Source organism: Danio aesculapii, chromosome 1, assembly GCF_903798145.1.
Source record: "Danio aesculapii chromosome 1, fDanAes4.1, whole genome shotgun sequence".
Lineage (NCBI taxonomy): Eukaryota > Metazoa > Chordata > Actinopteri > Cypriniformes > Danionidae > Danio > Danio aesculapii.
Window position 1 is genome coordinate 38954170 of NC_079435.1, and position 16766 is coordinate 38970935.

The following is a 16766-nucleotide window of genomic DNA, read 5'->3' on the forward strand; positions in this document are numbered from 1 at the left end:
TCTGCTGGCCACTCGCACTCCTCCCTCTGCTTGCAGTGCTCCACGCCGATTATGAAGCATTTTTTGAAAAAATTCTGAGGTAGACCCTTCTGAAGGGCTTCATGACCCTTAAAAATGGTTTTGTTTCTTACAATTACCGCAGAATGATAACAAAACATTCTGATGAAAGAGTGATTTATTACAAAAACTCAAAAGTGTGGTTTTGTTTTCATCATACAAAAACTATGATGACCACAAATAAATGAGTTAACTCCAAGCAACATAAGTATATCTAGCAAAAAACAAAACAAAGCAATGATGACTTTAAAGGGATAGTTTACCCAGAAATCTGCCTTCTCATGACATTTTATCACCCTTTACTTGTTTCAAACCATTATGAGAACACCAAGTGAGAACATTTTCACCTTTGGGTGAACTATCCCTTTAAAGGAATGAAAAAATACATACATGTTGATGATTTATCACCAAACATTTGACATAGAAAAAGTGTTTTTATTTTTTGATGATCAGAAATCTAGGTTGGAATACCAAGGTCTGGTTGAACAGCAAGAGCTGCCTCTGCCACTTGTCAACTCTGGCTTTGATTGGGCCTGCGTAACGGGATGATGCAACTGTCGCAACGTTGACTATACTGTCATCAAGAAGCACCTACAAAATTCACACAGACAAATAACAATTATTACTAGTTTGAAAGAACCATCTATTCTTCATTAAACTCTGGCAAGAATGAGAACTACATCAAAATTTTATTTACCTGAATGTCATCGGTTCCACCAAGAATAAACACATCCTTAGTGTCTCGATGAGGCAGCACTATAAACTCTGTCGTCTTCCAGGAATCCTCAATCTATCAACAGTGTGTATGTGTGAAACTCAACATAAAGACGTGTATGTATAACGTTAAAAGAATAATAAATGTAGGCATCACCTTTCTCAGAATGTTCTCCAGAGATGCTTCTCCTGAGGCTTGTCCAGACACCTGAAAATGTGACAGGATACATCCAGTTAAAGGATGAATTTGTAGTTCCTACATCAGGTCGTAGCTCAAACTAGAGTTTTTAGAATATCAGTGAGTGTTTTGTGCTTTAGTTCTCTTACCTCCTGTATTTGTAATCCAAAGCGGAAGATGTCAATATTTTGCAGGGTGGCGAGAGTCTGTGCCTCCTCTAGTAGTTTAGAGTCCACAATTACTTCCAACATCTCCCAGTGACGAGGTTTCAGACATGGGTTGCGAAGGTCTGTGATCACAGGTAACTAAGCAAATGCAAAATGTTAAATACTGTTCGCAGGTAAATAAACATGCCAGTTTGGATTTGTTTTTGTTTTTTGGGGGGGTTTACAATGAATTGATACATTTATTCAACATTAAATTGACCAACGTTTATAGTAAAATCTGTTATTATGGTAAATAAGAATTCAGATTTTTTTAGTTGTATTTAAAAATATTATTCATCAGATAATCACATATTTAGCCAATTTAGCATTTTCAAAAATGATTATAAATGTTTCTTGACCATTAAATCATCATATTAAAATGATTTCTTAAGGATAATGGCTACTAAAAAAACAGATAAATAGTTAAAATAGATAAATAATAAAATAGAAAATGTATTAAAATATCACATTATACCATGTTAGGGTGATCATGTTTCAGTTTGGAAAAAAAAAAAACTAAAATAATAGCATCTTTTCTAAACTGTTAGAAAAAGAGAAGAATAACCAACAAATAAAAAAGGGTCAGCATTTGCATGTAAAATAAAAAAATTATGTTGAAATTATGAAAAAAAAATAACACTGTTTCACTGTTAACTATGTGCAAAAAGTAAAAGCTGCTGTTCTCACTCTTGGCTTTTGCTTTGGTGCTGACTGATTAAAGGCCTGTTCACACCAAGCACGATAACAATAAATATAAATATAACCATGTATTTTTTATCATTATTTCCCATGGTATAACCAGTTGTTTTCATGATAATCATTATCTTTAAATTATCTTTTAAAAGAGGGCTTAACATCAAGAAGTGTGCTTCTCCACAGTGTCACCTGTATCGCTAAATTTGCCTGAAGCCTTTAATTTTCTGTGGATTCCGAATGGGAAAACGTTCTCAAAGTGATCCCAACTATAACGTTCCTCTGTATCTTTATCATTGTAGTTGTGGTGTGAACTATGCTAATCGTTATCACTGTGAAAATTTTGTAGAACTCTATCATCATCTTTATAGTTATCGTGCTTGGTGTGAACAGGCCTTAAGACGTATTGGCCAATGTTTATGTATGTATGATACATGACTGACTGAATGGAAAGCTAAACTGGAATGGAAAGCTGACAACTTTAAAAAGCAAAGGCCAAATCTCTGACATTATAGGAAATATAAAAATCCCGTCTGGACACATTTTTTTTGTCCAAAAAGAGTTTGGGAATAAAAGGACATATGGTCACCCTTTAAAGTATATACAGTGTATACGGAAAGTATTGATAGCGCTTTACTTTTTCCACATTTTTTTATAATACAGTCTTATTCCATAATGGATGAAATTAATTTATTTCCTCAAAATGCTACACACAATACCCCATAATGACAATGTGAAAAAATACAAAACCTGAAAAATTCCTTGTACATAAGTATTCACAGCCTTTGCTCAATACTTTGTTGATGCACCTTTGGCAGCAATTACAGCCTCTAGTCTTTTTTAATATGCCACAAGCTTGGCACACCTGTCTTTGGGAATTTTTACCCATTCCTCTTTGCAGTACCTCTCAAGCTCTATCAGGTTGGATGAGAAGCGACGGTGTACAGCCATTTTCAGATCTCTCCAGAGATGTTCAATAGGATTTAAGTCTGGGCTATGGCTGGGCCACTCAAGGATATTCACCGGGTTGTTGTGAAGACACTCCATTGATATTTTGGCGGTGAGCTTTGGGTCATTGTACTGCTGGAAGATGAACCATCGCCCCAGTCTGAGGTTAAGAGCACTCTGATGCAGGTTTTCATTCAGGATGTCTCTGTACATTGCTGCATTCATCTTTCCTTCTATCCTGACTAGTCTTGCAGTTCCTGCTGCTGAAAAACATCCCCACAACATGATGCCTCCATCACCATGGCTACGTTCACACTGCAGCCAAATGTGGCCCGAATCAGATTTTGAAGGCAAAAAGAAAAAGAAAAAAAAGATTTTGAAGGCAAAACTGGTGCTTGTTAACTAATCTGCTTAAGGATTGAGGTACGGGTTGATCGTGTAGCTAAAGAGCGTCGTGGGTGTCGCGGATAGGGGATCCGTGTGCAAAAGAGGGGAAACTTTCTCTCCGAGAGAAAAGAAAGGCAGGTGCTCGAGCACCCAAACCCTCGTTCTGCACGTGTCTGCCGTTTATAACGAGGGTAAAATTAAATAACTCTGTAAACTGAGATAAACCAAATCAGCCCTCACAGTTCAGTCTGCGGCTGCTCATTAACCCTTGATGAGTTCACTACACCGGTGGTCAGAGCGCCATGCGCTTGTCATAAATCACAATTAATCAGTGTTTTCAATTACAAGAGACTTATTTTAGGTCTCAAATGCCGAAATACACATTAGTAGTAGCAGAGCAACCCTTTACAGTTTCATGAAATACACCACGGTTGTCTGTAAAAAGAGTAATAATTATAAGTATGATCTGATAACGTGCTCACTTCATACAGTATACACATTGTGTGCATAATTAGACATTTTGTGCTGTCTGTATCTGTACTTTCAGTTTAGGAACAGGATCTGTTCACACTGCAAATCTGATATTGGCCACATTTATAAGAGCAGTGTGAACAGCCATGCAAAAAAAATCAGATCTGAGAAAAAAAATCAGATTTGAGCACTAAGCCTTGCAGTGTGAACATAGCCCATGTTTCACTGTAGCGATGGTATTAGCCTAGTGATGAGCGGTGCCTAGTTTTCTTCAAACGTAACGCCTGGCATTCACACCAAAGAGTTCGATTTTAGTCTCATCAGACTAGAGAATTTTGCGCTGGAGCTCAGACAGAGTGACCATCGAGTTATTGATCACCTCATCATTAGAACTTTCAGAGCAGCAAAAATTTTTCTGTAACCTTCCTCAGCCTTGTGTCTTAAGACAATCCTGTCTCTGAGGTGTACAGACAATTCCTTTGTCTTCATGCTTGGTTTGTGCTTTGACATGCACTGTCAAACCTGGGACCTTATATAGACAGGTGTATGCCTTTTCAAATCATGTCCATTCATTCATTCATTCATTTCCTTTTCGGCTTAGTCCCTTTATTAATCCTGGGTCGCCACAGCGGAATGAACCACCAACTTATCCAGCACGTTTTTACGCAGCGGATGCCCTTCCAGCCACAACCCATCTCTGTTAAACATCCACACACACTCATTCACACACATACACTACGGACAATTTAGCCTACCCAATTCACCTGTACCGCATGTCTTTGGACAGTGGGGGAAACCGGAGCACTCGGAGGAAACCCATGCGAACGCAGGGAGAACATGCAAACTCCACACAGAAATGCCAACTGACCCAGCCGAGGCTCGAACCAGCGACCTACCTACTGCGCCACTGCGTTGCCCCAAATCATGTCCAATCAACTGAATTTACCAGGTGAACTCAGATTAAGTTGCTGAAACATCTCAAGAATGATCATTGGAAACAGAATGTACTTGATCGCAATTTAGAGCTTCACAGAAAAGGCTGTGAATACTTATGTACATGTGATTTTTCAGGTTTTTTATTTTTAATAAATTTGCAACAATTTAAAAAAATCTTTTCACATTGTCATTATGGGGTGTTGTGTGTAGAATTTTGAGGAAATAAATGAATTTAATCCACTTTGTAATAAGGCTGTAACATAAAAAAATGTGGAAAAAGTGAAGCGCTATGAATACTTTACGTATGCACTGTACATTTTGAAGGGTACTGTATGCCTTGTAGGCCTACTACATTTTTTATGGGTTTGAGACATCTTTTTTCCATGGGCAAATGTAAAATACTGCTGTCAACCTCAGGCAATTACACGCATTCATTAGTGTGAACCTCACCCACCTTTTCTCTCATGCTCTCCACTTTTGCTTTGAGGAAGGGCACCACATTGTTTGGTGGCAGTCCCTTCTCCAGCTGGCTGACATATTTGGCAAACCTGTTCACCTGCTTGCTCAGCAATTCTGGGTCCAGCTCATCAAACTTATCCTATATAAAAGAGATAATTGACCATGTGGCATTTAGGGGACACTGTAATTCGAAATGGCTTCCAGCATATCCATTTGCAGAGTCGCTTCATCTAAAGCTATCTAGTGTAAAGTGCCTTGCTCAAGGACGTACTTATGAAAAGTATTGCTGTGTGTCTCAGTAACTCTTTAGCTGTTATATTCCTGCTCCTCAGAACAGAAGAACTGGCCTTCAACCTTTGGGTTAAGAGTTTAAGCACTAGCCGTCACTCCGAAGTGATTTATAAGCACTGGCAACTTTATTAGATACACCTTTAATCCTTGTGTGCTGTTGGGGATGTTTTCATCCATTCTGGGGTGATTTTTGAGTCTTAATTTTGGTTTCAACTTTCTGTGTTTCAGGAAATGACGACAAATCTTATTTAGACACTTATTTTGGGAAAATATTTGGAAAAATTCAACAATACACTTTGGGCAAATTGACTACCCTTTCGTTATGTTTGTGGCTGTTTTTGCCCCATTGACATCTATTTTAATAAAAAATTTTTGATTGCAAAGCCTTGACACCACATAATTAGGGATGCTCCGATCAATCGGCCAATAATCACATTTAATGACTCAATCAGTACTCGCCAATCTGGCCGATCTCATGAACCAATTACAGGTGTTTGTTTAGAAGTTTGCAAGCATAGAAAGATGCATTCGCACTCCCGTACACACAGCCTACAGCAGCCACAACATGCGAAAAGATAAATGATGTGTGGAGGCATGAACGATCGAGTCACTTATATCACAACAGATAAAATATACAGATGCGGTGTGACCTCTGTTTATTCAGTCTGTTGGCACGACTTGCGTGAGTGATGGTCTCTTTGTTGCAAGTGCAACCATTTTATTTACCGTGTTTTGAGCTGCTGTGACATGAGCAGAGCGATTATTTGTAATCTTTTCTTACCAATTTTTGTCTATCCGTGTTTATTATTTTCTACAAAGCTGCTTCTGGCCATGATATGTTTACACCTAAATGGTAAAAAGAAATGTGTTTAAGGTATTATATGCAACATCCTTAATTTATTTACTTAGGTAAGGCGAGATCTCCACTTAAGTATCATACTTAATGTGCTTAATGGATTATAAAGCTTGAACCATTAGAATCAGTACTCTGTATCGGCTGATCACCATGACAAGGAATCGGTACTCGGTATGCAAAAATCCTGATCGGACCATCCCTACATATAATCATGCATTCTTGATTGTTGCTGGTTTTTCCTGTTGGGAATAGGTCACATTTTTAATTGTTACTGTTGATCATCAGTTGCAGTGCCAAAAAGCTTGTTTTTGCCTGTGTGTGTGTGTGTGCATGTGCGTGTGCGTGTGCGTGTGTGTGTGAGAGAAAGAGAGAGACCATTGCGCACTTATCGTGACATATCTGAGAAAGTCAAAATAAGCAGCTCAGCTCTCAGAACATAGTAAACAGTGTATTAAGAGCACACACTACAGTATAATCTGCTGTTTTACTCCATAGAACTCCCTATAAAAAAATTGCACAGCCTTATTTAAAGGTTAAATGCTGACAACTATGACAGTAAAAATTACACATTTTCCACGGAAAACCAGCAACAATCAAGAGTGCATGATTATTTGCTGTCATGGCTTTGCAAGCAAAAAATCATTTTAATGGAAGTCAATGGGGCAAAAACAGCCACCAACATATTGAAAGGGTAGTCAATTTGAACAGAACACAAGGGTTAAATTAACCATAGCCTTCAGAGCTACCTTTGCTCCTCATAGCTAAATTTTAGCATACCGACAAGATCCCACTTATTTTTCGGCTGATTTGTCACAATTGTTCCCCATTTTGGTGTTTAAACTGCAGCAGAATGTCCTGATAATGTTCAATGGCATTGAAGTTGAAGTTTGAAGCAGTTGAAGTTTTTCATTCTTAAAAGTATATAGTGAATAGGTGTAAGCAAGTAAATATAACCCTTATGTGCATTTACCAATATAAATGTCTTTGAAAAGAAAGGGCCTTTGAGAAAATAGCTAGGAGGACAATGATAGGAATTTAACAAAAAGGAGCCTTGAGACAATCAGAAGTCATACAGTATAAAAGAATGATCACATGTCATCATATTGTCGAACTGCAAGCATGAATTATATAGGCGAGAAGGGGCTTCCATTTAGGGGGCATCGAATGTAAAGCATCATGCTAACCTTGCAAACAGTAAACCAGATGTGAAAAGCAGGACAGTGAAGGGAAAACAGTATAAAGAGTGCACAGATTTCAGACATTTCAGATTGCCCTGGGCTTCTGCTCTATGCATCTTATGAAACGTTTTTTAAAGCTGTAGATCTCCAAATTGCATTATAATTTTAAAACATTTTGTTGTATTGACAACTAATATGCAAATTTAAGTAAAAGGCAAAAAAAAAAAATCGAATGATTCTAAAGTATAAAATAAGATCCTTTTTTTTAAATGACCTGCAACCAGCCGTTCTCCAGACTTTCCCATTCCTCAAGAGAGTCCCAGAGTAACTGCTTCAGCTTCACTTCAGCAGTCAATTCCTCAAGAGTGTCATATTTAGTCACCTCCACCTGTACAAACAAACAGTATAAAGTTTAAAACACTTTTCACAACTCATGATAATCAGCCAGACAAGGTCAAAATAAACTGTGGGGAAAATAAATTGTGAACATGTGCCCTCTAGTGGAGAGAGAGCCACACTAACCTTAAAGTTCTTCTGGTAGGTTTTATATTTGAAGGCTTGAGACTGCAGCTCATCAATAGAGATCTGAATATCTCCCAGCAGCCGTCGTATGTTAGAACGATCTGCATCAATGTCAAGGAGCTGATGGTTCTGCAGAGACAAATTCATACTAGTTCAGTACTACAGCAAAGTACAACAGTTTAGGCCAGGGGTGTCAAACTCAGTTGCCAGAGTGCTGCTGCTCTGCACAGTTTAGTTCCAACCCTGCTTTAACACACATTCCTGTAGGTTTCAAACAAGCCTAATGGACTCAAATAGTTTTATCAGGTGTGTTTCATTAGGGTTGGAACTAAACTGTGCATAGATGCGGCACACCAGGAACTGAGTTTGACACCTGTGCTTTAGGCAATGCAATTCCCTTCAAAAGTTTGAAGTCAGCCTAGATTTATTTGATTTCTTTTTAAATACAGTGAAATCGCAAAATTTTAACAATTGTTTTCTATTTTAAAATGTAATTTATTTCTGTGGCAAACCTGAATTTTCACCAGCAATTACTCTTGAATAAATGTTTTCTGTGTCACACGAATCTTCAGAAATCATTCTAATATGTTAATTTCAGTGCTCAATAAATATTTCTAATTATATTTATAACGAAAATAACTATATTTTTTATAATAAGGGTCTATTTACCATGACTTTAAATCAATTTAACCAGTCATTGCTTATTAAGTTTAAAGAAACATAAAAATATATAAGTATAACAAAAAACATAGTGGAACAAAGTGGAACAAAGTGGAACTAAATGAATTTGTCATTAAAATTTCTCATTTAAAGTGTAAATACTCTGTCAAATTCTTTTATAACTGTGTCATTAATATTTAAGAACATTTGTTGACATTTTAATGACAAATTCTATTTGTATCACTTTAGTAGAGATAAAAAACAGCAGTGATGCTGTGATAAATTTTACAGCACAATTTCAGTGGTCCTCATGTTTATGACAGATTTATGACAAGTTATATTGTCTTGGTAATGTCAAGTTGACACTGACAGGATTTTTTTTCTTGGAAATGTCAAGACAAAGGCAGGTTATAATGTATTTGTTTATGTCAAGTTGTCTTGACAAAGACATCTCAAATAATGCTATCTTTGCCTATAGAATAACATAACTTAGAAAAAGACACTTTATGGCAGTTCTCATAAGAATGCATAAAATGTCATTCATCTCATGTCACAATTCTTGACAGTCTTATGAACACCCTCTTCAAGTAAAGTGACACCAAACACTCTAACAACCTTAGCACATTATTGTGGTGTGTTTACCTCTGCGTGTGCTTTTACTTCCTGCACTTTATTGTTCAGTTGACCGATGTCTTGCTGGAGATGTTGGCAAAATTTGTCCACATAAGAGTCTCGCTCTCCCACTGCCTTGTCGATGGTGTTTCTTAAAGCAGTTATACATGGTGGCAACGTGGCATATACTGCAATATCTTCAGGAGGTGTGGGGACAGAGTAACACTCAATCAACTTGTGCATCTCACTGACGGTCACAGTCTCCGTTTCCAGCATCTCAATCTGACAGAAAAAGATTGAAAGATAAGAGTAGTTACATCTGAGCAAACCGCTGTCAAATATCTAATTCCCTAGTGGATTGCAATTTTTTTTATGCTGAAAAACACAATCTCTCACAAACTGGATTCTTACCCTTTTCTGAATTTCATCCAGGAAGTTGAGGGAGTCAACATATTCAGTGGTTACTGTTGGAACAAAGTCCAGTTTGAATTGGGCATCCTGAGCCTCTGCAATGATGTCATCCATCTTTTTCTTTGCCAGTTGAGGTAGAATGTCATTAATGGCCTAGAGAAGGAGATCAAAACATCTTGAAATATGTATCAGACAAAGTAAGGTAAGGACACTATGGATTGTTTCTGCCATCAAATGTAAAACAATGGTCTATATATAACTATATATTAAGTGACCTTAACTACTAGGTACTTGGTACAATGTATTTATTGTGTTCATATTGTAACGGTATTGTTCGTATTATATGAGTAGGGTTAGGGATAGGTTTGGTAGTAAGGATAGGTTTAAGTGAAGTTTAGTTATAAACAAATTTCGAGAGGATCACGTGCTTATGATTGCTAGCGGCTGGATCCGCATTATCCAATTCGCAATGCACCAATCAGACGACTCCTAAGCTACTACAAATACCCTGGGTTACGTACCACCGCTATCTTCGTTTTTAAGAATCCCCCCATCCACCCCTATTCCTCCTTCTTCCTAGATGGGTGACACGGTGGCCCAGTGCTTAGCACTGTTGCCTCACAGCAAGAATGTCTCTGGTTCTAGGCTTTACCAAACCAGCAGACATTTCTGTGCGGAGTTTGCATTTTCTCCCCATGCTCACGTGGGTTTCCCCCGGGTTTCCCGGTTTCCTCCCACCGTCCAAAAAACATGCAACATAAGCAATCACTGGCTGTTCATTGGTTATTACAGCGGGGGAGTTCTCGAGATCTACCTGAGCTTAAACTCCCTTCTCGCCTTGCAACGGGAGGGAGCCAAGGGCTCGAGGATCTTATGAGCTCAGGGCTCTCTCCCGGGACAGCATGCCAAACAAGCTTATAATTAATCATCAGCTAAGTGTGAACTCTTGAAGTGTGGCTTATGTGTAAGGGTTGGGTAAACAGTGTAATTTTAAATATAATTACAAAAATTATATTTTACAGAAGGTCACAGAAGGTCGCTGGTTCGAACCTCGGCTGGGTCAGTTGGCATTTCTGTTTGGAGTTTGCATGTTCTCCTTGTTTTCGCGTGGGTTTCCTCCGGGTGCTCTGGTTTCCCCCACTTGTTCAAAGACATGTGCTACAGGTGAATTGGGTAGGCTAAATTGTCCGTAGTGTATGTGTGTGAATGGTTGTGTATGGATGTTTCCCAGTGATGGGTTGCAGCTGGAAGGGCATCCACTGTGTAAAACAGATGCTGGATAAGTTGGCGGTTCATTCCACTGGGGCAAACACAGATTAATATAGGGACTAAACCGAAAAGAAAATGAACGAATGAATGAATGAATGAATGAATGAATGAATGAATGAATGAATGAATGAATTATTACACATGTAATTACATGCCGATAATTTTTTTAATATTAAAAAAAGGACAAAAAAGCATATATGTGCATAATAAGTGCATTGTAATTAAGGCCACATAATATAAAGTAGCACTAAACAAATAAAATAAAATCTAAAAGGTAATCGTGATTTGTTTTGTCTCACATTAATGACTTTGGTTTAGTGTTTACTGTATATATCTCACAATTTACACTTTTTTCTTTAAACTGCAAGTTTAAATCTCCCTGAGAGTCATCTGACATTGTTTTCAGAGAATTGCGAATTTGACTTTTGCAACTCTGAAAAAAAGGTCATAATTGGCAGATTATCTCAAAATTATGACAAAATTAAAAATTGCTAATTCATTGTATAAAAACAATAAAACTGAAAAAAATTATTATTTCACGTTTTTCCGGCTTATTGCTTTTTTTATCAGAAGTTCCCACAGCAGAATGAACCACTGAAAAAATCTATTACAACACAAATTAATTTCTTAGTTTATATATTTTTATGCCTCACAGTCTTATTTTTTTTTTAAATGCAAGACAAAAAGACTGAATTTCAAGACAAATACTGAATGGCAAGACACATAATCAGAACTGTAAGATATAAAGTCAAGTGTAATGTTTTTTTCTTACAGTTGCCTGGTAAATTTATGTCTTGCTATTATTTTTATTCGAAATTGTAAGGAAAAAAGTTAAAGAATAAAAGGAAAATCCTAAGTACCTTTGGATTTGGCAGAAACAGGATTCGATAGAATGCAAATATTAAAGGCAAATTAATTGGTAATAGTGTAATCTAGCGTTGCATCACCTCAATGCAGTGCAGAGGAGATGGTATAAGTCTGTGCTTCAGTTTTGTAGTGTCCACCAGCAGAATTCCCAGAGGTCTCTTCTGTTGGATGGCTAAAGCTTCTTTATGTTCTCGATGATATTTATCCAGACTGTTCCCAAAAAACGCAACCTCTGCATCAGACACACATACAAAGCATAAATCATGATTTGTTAATGAAATGAAATGTTATTAATTGTGATGATGATTTTAATATTTCACCATGCTCTTGCTCTTTGAGAGCCTCCAGGTCCAGGTCTTCATTCTCTTTGTAAAACAGTCGGAACGGCTCAAATGTACGAGCGTATACATTAGCGGTCACAAATGCAGTCTGGATTGATTGCTGATAGGGAGATGGAGCATAAAACATTTTCAAAATTAGAAAAAAAACTATGAAAACTTTTTTTTTAATCCATGATAAAAACTGAAAGCCATGCACCAAGCAAGAATAGTAGAGCTTCTATTTACCATTTTTAAATTGCTGATTTGATGTATTGATGTGAAATTGGTCAGTGTTTATATATGAAATAATTTACATTCATCATGTTACATTCATCATGTATGATTAACATGTACATGTTCATCATATTAAGATCATAATTACACATTGATGCATATGGGTTATTTTATGATATCATTTGTACTTTTTGAAGTTTGAACATTTTGGGTGTGTTTATTTGTGTTCCAAAGATGAGAACTGAAGAGATGTAAAGTTTGGAACGATATTAGGCTGAGTAAATGATGACTGAATTTCCAGTCTTGCATTAACTATTTCTTAAAGCATATTTGACTCTTGAAAATAAATGGCTTTTAGATTAAAAACATTACTTAATAGAAATCACATCCCTGTCATTACCATACTTCATATCCTAACTCAAGAGTCATCATGACTGTTATGAAGCGGACAGGAGACAGAGGTAAGGAAACGTTAGGGTGTTTATTGAATGACAACAAGGAGCACATGAAGGATAGCCAGGAGGATCAGGAATGATGTTGGGGTCTTTTCCTCCGTGGCTGGGTAACAGGAATACACGAGGATGGACAGCACACACCAGATACAGCTGACAGAGGATGACACAGACTTGGAAGGACTGGAAGACAGGACGATTCGGGGGGACCAGGAAGACTAGGAGGAATACAAAGAGAACAGGTAAGTAAATCGTTTGTTTAGCTGAGGATGACTACGCTGAGTGGTCGCTCAGTTGTCCGCTTTCGTCGAGACGAGCCCGGACAATGAGCGACTGGAGTGCTGTGCTTTTATCTGGTGCTCGTGAATGTGATGCAGCTGTGTGCTCATTAGAAGTCAGGTGATGGTGATCTTCGTGAGTGGGGGTCGTGAGAGCCTGACCAATCCATGACAGTACCCCCCTCCCCAGGGCCCGCTCCTGAGGGCCGACACCTCCGACGCCGTGGTGGTCTCCCTCTGCCTCTAGGCGCTGGGAACTCAGGGTGGCTCTCATGAAACTCCACCATGAGACTAGGATCGAGAATATCAGCTCTGGGAACCCATGTCCTTTCTTCGGGGCCGTACCCTTCCCAGTCCACCAGGTACTCCAACTGGCCACCACGACGTCGGGAACGCAAGATCTCCTTCACTGCGTAGACGGCTCCTTCTTCTAGGAGCAGTGGAGGAGGGGGTTCCTCTTCGTGGTCAGGCTCTGTGGAGGGAAGAACAGGATCGTGATAGGGTTTCAGGAGTGATACGTGGAATGTAGGGTGAATACGGTAGTGAGAGGGTAATTGTAGTTTGTAGGTGACGGGGTTAACCTGTTCCACGATGGTGAAGGGACCAACAAATCGGGGACTTAACTTGCGAGAGGGCAGTCGCATGCGTATGTCCCGGGTGGATAGCCACACCTTTTGTCCGGGTGTGTATCTGGGTTCTTCAGACCTTCTTCTATCGGCGGTTACCTTGCTTCGACGGACTGCCCTCTGCAGATGTTGATGAGCCTCGTCCCAGACTCTCTCGCTCTCCCGGAACCAGTGATCCACTGCGGGGACATCAGATGGTTCGCCATCCCAGGGAAAGAGCGGTGGTTGGAAGCCCAGGACGCACTGGAATGGCGTGAGTCCGGTGGAGGGTTGCCGCAGTGAATTTTGGGCATATTCTGCCCAGCCCAAATACTGGCTCCAGGAGCTCTGGTGACCACTGCAGAAGGTCCTCAGGAACCGTCCCACCTCCTGAATCTTCCTCTCTGTCTGCCCGTTGGTTTGGGGATGATATCCAGAAGAGAGGCTGACGGCCACACCTAGGAGCTTGAAGAAGGCTTTCCATAGACGTGAGATGAACTGTGGACCTCTGTCCGACACAATATCTTCTGGAATACCAAATGACCTGAAGACTTGATTAAAGATATTGTCGGCTGTTTCAAAGGCTGTGGGAAGACCTTTCAGAGGGATTAGTTTGACAAACTTTGAGAATCTATCTACTATGACTAGAATACAGGTATTACCTTCTGACGAAGGGAGATCAGTGATAAAGTCCACTCCTAGGTGTGACCAGGGACGGTTCGGAATCGGCAAGGGATGGAGCTTTCCAGCGGGTAGATGACGTGGGCTCTTGGATTGGGCACAGTCCTTACAGCCCTGAACATATTGCCTCACATCCCTTGCCATGTTTGGCCACCAGAATCGTTGGGATACTAGCGAGAGAGTATTGTTGATCCCTGGATGTCCAGTGCCTAGCGAGGTATGTAAGGAGTGGATCAGATCTACCCGGTGTTCAGGTGGTATGAACTGCCGATGAGGAGGGCATCCCGGCGGAGCAGGGGCTTCCGGAGTGGCAACGACTGGAGGAGCGTTCCAGGTGATCGGACAAATGGAGATGTGTTCGGGAAGAATCTTCGTTGGGAGTTCTTCATGATCGTGATGCTCGTGTAAACGAGAGAGAGCGTCTGCTCTTAGATTCTTGGGTCCTGGACGATAGGAAATGGAGAAATCAAAACGTGAGAAGAAAAGTGACCATCTGGCTTGACGTGGACATAGTCTCTTGGCCTCTTTGATATATTGGAGGTTTTTGTGATCTGTGATCACCTGGAACGGATGTTTGGCTCCCTCCAACCAGTGACGCCACTCCTCCAAGGCTAGCTTGATTGCTAGCAGCTCCCTGTCTCCTATGCTGTAATTCTGCTCCGCCGGGCTCAACTTCCGAGAGAAATAGGCACAGGGATGCAGTCGGGGCGGTGTATCATGATGTTGAGATAATACTGCCCCGACGCCGGTGGTGGATGCGTCCACTTCCACCACGAAAGGAAGATTTGGGTCAGGATGAGTCAGGAGTGGGGCCCTTGTGAACTCCTTCTTAAGAAGGCGGAAGGCTGCGGCTGCTTCTTTGGTCCACTCCAGTCCTTTGGGTTTACCCTTGAGGAGATTAGTGAGAGGTGATGTAATCCTGCTGTAGTCCTTGATAAACCGTCTATAAAAGTTAGCAAACCCAAGAAACTTCTGGAGCTCCTTAATGGAAGTGGGTTCTGACCAGGATAGAACAGCCTCAATTTTCTTCCCATCCATACGTATACCGGTTTGATCAATGATGTATCCCAAGAAATGAATCGACTTCTGGTGGAATGAGCATTTCTCCGCTTTGAGGTAGAGGTGATGTTCTCTCAATGTGTGTAGGACCTCCGCAACGTGTTGGCGATGTTCGGCCTCACTCCGGGAGTAAATGAGGATGTCATCTATGTACACTATTACAAAGTGGTGAAGAAACTCCCGGAGGACTTCATGAATGAAGTTTTGGAATACGGAGGGGGCGTTGACCAGACCGTAAGGCATGACCTCATATTCATAGTGGCCAGTAGGGGTCACGAATGCTGTCTTCCATTGGTCCCCCTCACGTATTCTTATCAGATTATACGCGCTGCGGAGGTCCAATTTAGTGAAGACTTTAGCTTCTCGGAGCTGTTCCAAAGCGGCTGGTACCAGAGGAAGGGGATATCGGTATTTTACTGTACCGTTATTTAGGACCCTGTAGTCGATGCATGGACGCAGCCCTCCGTCCTTCTTGGCCACAAAGAAGAAGCTTGAGGCGGCTGGTGATTTTGAGTGACGTATGTACCCCTGACTCAGAGCCTCCCTTATGTAATCTTCCATTGCCTGATTCTCTGGAAGCGAGAGCGGGTAGATCCTACCTCGTGGCAACTGGGCATCTGGAACTAGGTCGATCGCGCAGTCCCATGGCCGATGCGGCGGTAGCTGGGAAGCTCTCTTGGGGCAGAAGACATCATGAAAGGAGCTGTACTCCTTAGGAATGTGGATAGACTGCTTCTCAGGAGGGCTCTCGACCGATGTTGCAAACAAAGAAATGGGGTTCCGACCTTGAAGAGGGAGATTTGGAAAACAGGTAGGTGTACATCCAGATCCCCATTTCTTTATCTCTCCTGTGCCCCAAGAGATGATGGGATCGTGCTTCACCAGCCACGGGCGCCCTAGAATGATGTCCATATTTGCACCCTCCAGAACCAGAAATTGAATCCTCTCTTGATGTAACAGCCCCACTTGAAGACGGATGTCTTCGCATTGTCGATGGATACGGGTCGAAGATCGAGTGCACTGGGTTATCGGTTGTATCTGGTATATATGCGAGGACGCCTCAGTACGGAGGTGGAGTTGACGACAGAGGGATTGGGAGATGAAGTTCCCTGCTGACCCGGAGTCGATGAGGGCTGTGACAAGGAGAGAAATAGAGGCAGTAGTTATTTGTACGGTGGTAGTAAGTGGTTTACATTGTTCAATATTCGTACTGAATACACTCACTGAAGTCCGAATGGGACGAAGGGGACACTCCATACGGGTGTGTCCACTGACACCGCAGTATAGACACAGACCCCGGGTCAGCCTCCTCTGTCGTTCCGCTGATGTCAGTCTTCCAGACTCTATTATCATGGGTTCTGGTTCTGGAGAGGCTGTTGACTCAGGCGATTGGAGGAGTGCAGACGAGGGGGTGATGGTGTC

The 16766-nt window shown here is 40.6% G+C and overlaps 1 protein-coding gene across 1 annotated transcript in view; it reads right to left on the reverse strand.

The window, feature by feature from the left end:
- The window catches only part of dnah6 (dynein, axonemal, heavy chain 6), a 165279-nt gene that overhangs the window by 133293 nt on the left and 15220 nt on the right, over positions 1-16766 (reverse strand). The window contains exons 12-22 of the mRNA XM_056460119.1: positions 12036-12156; positions 11796-11947; positions 9580-9732; positions 9199-9450; positions 7897-8025; positions 7649-7762; positions 5045-5188; positions 1099-1254; positions 929-979; positions 755-847; positions 529-648 (exon numbers count right to left, since the gene is read on the reverse strand). Coding sequence (XP_056316094.1) covers positions 529-648; positions 755-847; positions 929-979; positions 1099-1254; positions 5045-5188; positions 7649-7762; positions 7897-8025; positions 9199-9450; positions 9580-9732; positions 11796-11947; positions 12036-12156 — 1485 coding nt within the window. The remainder of the gene's footprint in view (positions 1-528; positions 649-754; positions 848-928; positions 980-1098; positions 1255-5044; positions 5189-7648; positions 7763-7896; positions 8026-9198; positions 9451-9579; positions 9733-11795; positions 11948-12035; positions 12157-16766) is intronic.